Source organism: Puntigrus tetrazona, chromosome 22 (assembly GCF_018831695.1).
Source record: "Puntigrus tetrazona isolate hp1 chromosome 22, ASM1883169v1, whole genome shotgun sequence".
Taxonomy (NCBI): domain Eukaryota; kingdom Metazoa; phylum Chordata; class Actinopteri; order Cypriniformes; family Cyprinidae; genus Puntigrus; species Puntigrus tetrazona.
Window position 1 is genome coordinate 5,135,044 of NC_056720.1, and position 6,662 is coordinate 5,141,705.

Sequence of the window (6,662 nt, forward strand, 5' to 3'; positions counted from 1 at the left end):
ATTAATGAAATGTGAAAGTGAAATGTTGTTGAATTAACTAACATGATTCGTATTCTTTTGGTTTCTATAAACAATATTTTTAACAATTTCAAATTCTGGTAACCAAAAAAAATATAAAAACACTATTGGAGTCAAAGGGGACCATAAACTTTCTGACTATGAGGGTTCTTCAAAATATCTTAAAACATAGTAAAAAAATATATATATATATATGTGTGTGTGTGTGTGTGTGTGTGTGTGTGTGTGTGTGTGTGTGTGTGTGTGTGTAAATTACAGTTAACTACTGTAATATGCACTGCATTGTGGGTAATTTCTATACATTTCATACTACTTTACTGTATCTGTGAATTTTCAGTACTTTACTGTTTACCTGTCACATAAAACAAAATCTCCTGATAGAAAAACATAAAAACAACATAGCCCAACATGCTTCATGGATAAATCACAAACACATTAAAACTTTGAATTAAAATATCAAATAGCCTCAGGAATTTAAAATGAATTTATATCTATCAGATGAACATTTAATACTTCTGAATCTCCTTCCAGAAGGCATTACTTCAAAGAGAACCTTCAAGGATGGGAATCATTTCCTACAACACACATCTTTCCTAAGTCCTAAGTAGGAACTGCAGATCGGTCCTATTTCTTAGAGTGATGAGTACCAACATAAAAAAGAAAAAAACTTAAAATAGTCTCAATAAAAGTAGTATAAAAAGTTCTCAATACACAGAAATAGTTACATTTCCTAAGTATGTACGTTCTTTGATTCGTATAACCCAGTTGCTGGGGTTAATCTCACTGACCATTAAAACTATACACCCCTCCCTCTCCCTCTGAGGAAGTAACCCAAAGCACTGTTGGGGTAAAGTCGTAACACTGGCTTGTCATTCTCCTCGGGAGAGAGTGAGTCCTCATAACGTTTGAATATGTTCTATTCCATCTCCAAATCTTTTATTGTGCTCTTTTATTGTATCGTTTCTAATTAATTTGGATGCTGAAATATTTTCTCGAAACTCTACTGTTTGTTTATGAACAGGTTATAAAGTCACAGCATCGGCTTCTTTCAGCTACTGGTAAAATTCGAGGCAGCTGTCTGAAGTTCGCAGTTTCCCATCGCCGGCTATGATTTCAGCAACTCGCTTAAAAATGACAAAATAGTCTAATAGTGTGTCTCAGTGAGGAGTGGACCTCCAAACCACATCCAAAGAAAATAAGGGTTCATCCTTAATTTCTCCCAGCCTCATCCCTGCAGATATTCTGCAGTCTAGCTCTTCACACGAAAAACTCTGTCCCCATGCACTGTCTACTCAGCGGTAGAACATAGTCTGTAGATGCTAATCCAGGATGTGGCCAACAACAACAACCCGAGTCCTATATTTCCAGAACAAAGGTGTGTGTACTCTCTTCTGGTACAAAGAAAAGCGTTTACTGTCCAGCATCAGTGTGCAGCTTGATCTCTTTCAACATCTGGAGTGTCTGCATGATTCCTACAGCTGTGTGTTGAACAATCTCTGTCAGCCATGTTCAGGCATGTCTGTACTGCGTTATATCTATATCAGCGTGTCCCATTGATAGACAGTGGCGGCCTGCAGCAATCTGTCCATATTCAGCTGACAAATACCTTTCTTAACGCGTGCAGACGAGCAGAAGCTCAGTATCTGGTGTTCTTGTCACTGAAAACGGTTTGCTCTCAAAGCAGTGCATTTAACGTACAAATTGTGTGGGAGGTGTTTCTGGAGCAGTTTATTCACACTTACTGCAGAGCTTCACTAAACCACAACAGACCGACGGCACTCTCCAGCTCGCCTGCCGCTTTCAGCTCTCAAAAACTTCATAGAACTTTTCTGTTGTGTTTTGTTGTAAATGTCGCCTTTTCAGAACTCAGGCCTGTTGTTATTTGAAGAAAATGCTTGAGAGTTTAATTTTTATCGGTTTGTGCTCATGGAGTCTGGCTGGTAAGCACTTTTATGATTTCATTTCTATGCAGGCTTCTTTATTATTAATCCACATCAACATAATTCAGATTTTTATCATTTTAAACATTCATTTTAATCAGACTACTACACTCAAACGTCTTTGTGTTCATTATGTTCACTTTGACAGCTTTCTCTTCCATTGATATCAAAGGGTTTATTTATTGCGCAATGTTGAGCGACGCACTCAAACTATGCGTTGATCACAGAGTAATTGTTTTGCTGTGAGAAATTTTTAAACACTTTCAAATAGTAAATATGTGTTCTTCAGGTGTGTTTGTGGATGATGGAGTGAAGTCGGTGTCTGTGATGGAGGGAGATTCTGTCACTCTAAACATCAACGATCATGATATGCACAAAGTTGAAGAAATACTGTTCAAACACAACAGCGTTCTCATTGCTCAAATCAACAGAATGAAGAAGAATGAGTGCAGGTTTTTTAATAATACTGCTTCTCAGAGATTCAGAGACAGACTGAAGCTGGACCAGACTGGATCTCTGATCATCACAGACACCAGAACCACAGACTCTGGACTTTATAATGTCTCCAGCCGTAAAACAGCAACAAGGCTCACAATCAGTCTTACTGTCTACGGTGAGTAGAAGATTGCTTACCCTGTTGACCACTGGATCTGAGTGTTTTTGTAATGATCAGCTGTAGACTTTGAGAAAAATAAGAATCACAATCATTTCAAACCTCATATTGCTGATTAGCATGATTGGAAATTAAACATAATGTGATATTTAGATTCAAACATACATTGCGGATTAAAAGTTTCAGTCTGCGATAAGAGAAATCTCTAAAATCTCTTCTCAGCTCTCTTCTTGCCTGTCCCTGTCATCACAAGAGACTGTTCTTCATCATCATCTTCCTCCTCATGTTGTTCACTGCTGTGTTCGGTGGTGAATGTGAGTCATGTGACTCTCTCCTGGTACAAAGGAAACAGTTTATTGTCCAGCATTAATGTGTCTGATCTCAGCATCAGTCTCTCTCTACCTCTGGAGGTGGAACATCAGGATAAAAACATCTACAGCTGTGTGATCAACAACCCCATCAGAAACCAGACCAGACATCTGGACATCAGTGAAGTCTGTCAGACAAGTTCAGGTAGGACAGGGATATTTGCATTAGTAACACTTTATTTTATGGTTACACCTATTTAGTTGATTATTAGCATGCATATTACTAGAATATTAGCCATTATTATAACATTATTCTACATCTCTCATCCTACCCAATACATAAACATAACTAACTAACTATGAATTAAAATTGTAGTTAATTGTTACCAGGTGTTACCTATTCTAAAGTGTTTGCTGCTTGCATAAAATTAAGGGCATTAACGGCTAAAAGAAATGGCCGAAAACACATCTCTTCCAACCATTATTTGACCCTCTAACTCTTTTGTTGGTTTTGATTGCTTCTATTCTCCTCTTTCGTGAGTCGCTTTGGATGGACGACTAAATGTTAATGCAAACGTACTTTCTGAGCTGATCTCATAGTGCTGATATTTCATTGACTTTTTTGTAGTAGATTAGAATGAAAGGCTCATTTTGCCTTTTACAGAACATGACCCAACCATATTGAACATTGTGCTGATCTCTGCTGCTGCTGCTGCTGGATTTCTGTTGATTTTTGCTGCAGTCATGATCTTCTGCACCTGCAAGAAACATAAAGAAGTAGAAGGCAAGCATAAGTTAATATATATATATATATATATATATATATATATATATATATATATATATATATATATATAAGTATTATAGATCATTAGTATTAGAATGGTGTGAAAAAGTGTTTTCTTTTAACATGACAATCATTATAATTGCAGCAGATCAGACATGTACAGAAGAGATCATTTACTCCGAAACAACATTCTATAAAAGAAGAGGACAGAATTCGGTAGGAGCCTTTATTTTGGTGCAAGGCTTTTTACTTGTGATCTGTGGAGAAAATATTTAAGGCATGCAACAGAAATGAGCAGTGTGATTGTGTTTAAGCTGTATTTAAAACACTTTGTTCAGGCAATGCGATTCATTAGCAAGCAATGTTTTTTTGTTTTTTTTTTCAGTGATGCTTGCAAGCAACCAATTGTTGGGTTTATTTTCACACTTGTTGCTGCACCTGCTTAGCCAGCTTTTGACACGTTGCATCCTATGTGTGAATGTTGTTTGTTGCACTGTCAGGGTTTATTTTCTTTTGTTCCTCTCCTCGTTCTCTCTTCTGCTTATTCTCTTTTTATTTCTTTGAGTCCTATTGTATAAATTAGGGAATGTTGCAATTCTGTGGCATGCAAATCTAATTAAGTAATTTGTTTGTTTTTTTAAGAGTACCTTGGCTGCTTGGCGTAGTAGTTTCATCAACTTTGTCGTGGTGCATGCTGGGAACTGTAGTCCAGCTACAGGCATCGTTATTAGGCTGAAACTATGTACAATAATAGTAATGATAACAATTAGGAGTACATATTTAAAGTTATTGATATGATATACTTTTCTCTTTTGCCATTCCTCATCTTCGTTTTGCTTTTATCTGAACATCTAACGGCACTGTAAAAAACAATAGTTGTTTCGAATTGAAATAACTTGTTATACCGCTGCCTAAAAATTTAAGTTGACTCAACAATGTCAGGTAGCCGGGTAACAAGTCATTTCAAGTTGAAACAACTAGGATAAGGAATGAAAATGTTTCCCATAATGAAGTGTCCCAAATGTGGAGATAATGTTTTTAAAAATTAAATGGGCTAAAAGGTATTAACGTTATTCTGTATTGTAGTGTACTTTCATGGCAGAATTTGGATGAAGATAAATGCGCCATAATAATTTTGCTAAATACATCAGTGATGTGAATGCATCTTTGTGATTTTTTCAGAGATCTAAAAAGGAGGAAGAGGTGGTGTATGCAGGGATTGCTGTGAAACAATGATTCTGACTGCTGTTCTTGTGAAATGACCGATGCTGATTGACATCTAGTCTTTTTATGTTATCTTAAAATATTGGAGGCAGAGCAATCAGTCTTACTAACAGAAGCTCTGCATTGCAACATAATGACATTGATGAGACTACAGATAATAAAAATAATAATATACAAATAATTACAAAATTGACAATGTGCAATATAGCACAAACACAATATACAAAATAAACTCTTTAGTGTGAACAGGTATGTCATGTACAAATTTGAAATGTAAATAAGTTTGTGTGTTAAATAAATACCTATATAGTGTGTGTTTATCATGCTTTCCTATTGGTATCTTCATTTTTATCGTCCTGTATGTTTGCATATTTGCACTGTTGTTGTTTTCATGTCTCACATGCTCTATGTGACCTACTTTCTGTTGATTGTCTTATTGTCTTCAGCTGTGTCTCGTTAATTTAGTCATTTACTTTGTGTATATAAGTGTGGTTTGTGTTTGTCAGTCTGCATACCTGCCTGCCTGGAGTAGTATTATTTGCTCCTTGGTGTAAAGTTAAAACTATTAAGAGTATATTGTTGTCGAGTGCTCCTTCCTTGAAGCACACCGTGACAGTTTCAGTTCCAGAGATATTGGAATCCAAATATGGCTCCTTAAGAAATCTCTTAAAATGTACACAATCTTAGTGGTCAAAAACCAAATGTGGGTCACTTTGCATACAAATGAAATTATTATTTATTATTTATTTAGTTAAATATATAATTAATTATTTTTAAATTTGCATACCTGTAACTCAAGACGTATTAAAGATGTTTCATTATGATTAAGATTCTAGGTCTTAATAAACTTTTGGAATCTTTATTTTTAACGCCCTATATGGTTCTGTACCAGAGATATGGGGATCTCCATGCAATGGAATATTAAAATTCTAATTATTTAATTTTAATAGACTCTCGTGGTTTGTTTACAGACAGAAAAAAACTATGAAGGCGAGGAACCAATGTGAAAATGCCAGTAGACTGGAAAAATTTATTTATAAATTGATAAAACTTTCCTTTTATGCTGTTTAAATACAAACACAAGACAGAAGGCGATGAGCAGCGTTGAATCAGAGACCACACTTTATCCGGTATAGACAGCGCTGCTGATTTTAATGAGCTTTGTTGGCGTCTATCACGTCACGTTGTGCTACTCGCTAGTGAAGGCTTGGTTTAAATCACAGGTGCAGAGATCTGGAAAGCCACAGCCCTGAAGAGTTAAGATTCAACCCTAATTCAATGCACCTGATCCATCTGATCATTCACGCTTATTTGAAAACTACATGGTTTGTTGGAACTAAGCTCTGCAGGGCTGATGTCCAAGTGGAACTGTATTAGCAAATCAGTCAACTATCCATTCAGTAAAAACTCAAAGTGACCTGCTGTAAACAGACCCACATAAGACTTGAAAAACAGTGAAGCAATGTTAGTAATCTTAGGGAAGTTTAACCTTTAGGGTGTTTCTCTTAAAGAGTATTATCTTAAAGATCGTGGCTGTGGGAGTTTCCCCTGAAAACAATCCGTTAAACAGTTCAGGAAGATGTTGACCACAAAGTGAAAAAAAACACTCAGTGATCTGTGAACTTTAGTGCCTTTAGTGCACTTACTTTGATCTTTATCGCTCATCATGACTATTAACACATTGATCATTCATGACTAATAAACCCTACGTTTTCTAAAATACATTGATATTTTTTTTCCGATCAAGTATCTTTTATTAAAATTGTTGTTTA

At 35.8% G+C, this 6,662-nt stretch overlaps 1 protein-coding gene across 4 annotated transcripts; it reads left to right on the forward strand.

Annotated features, from left to right (window-relative positions):
• The first annotated feature begins 36 nt into the window (after nt 1–36).
• On the forward strand, nt 37–5,210 carry LOC122327451 (CD48 antigen-like). 4 transcript variants are annotated; one of them, XM_043222832.1, is made up of 7 exons: nt 37–1,958; nt 2,248–2,571; nt 2,794–2,885; nt 2,982–3,084; nt 3,544–3,663; nt 3,812–3,882; nt 4,849–5,210. In XM_043222832.1, exons 1-7 carry the CDS (start codon nt 1,910–1,912, stop codon nt 4,900–4,902), a joined length of 813 nt encoding a protein of 270 aa, XP_043078767.1. In that variant the 5' UTR covers nt 37–1,909; the 3' UTR covers nt 4,903–5,210. The 4 variants fall into 4 exon arrangements, with proteins under 4 accessions (XP_043078767.1, XP_043078765.1, XP_043078766.1 ...); XM_043222830.1 differs by having other exon boundaries at nt 2,794–3,084; XM_043222831.1 differs by having other exon boundaries at nt 2,794–3,084; nt 3,815–3,882.
• The last annotated feature ends 1,452 nt before the right edge of the window (nt 5,211–6,662 follow it).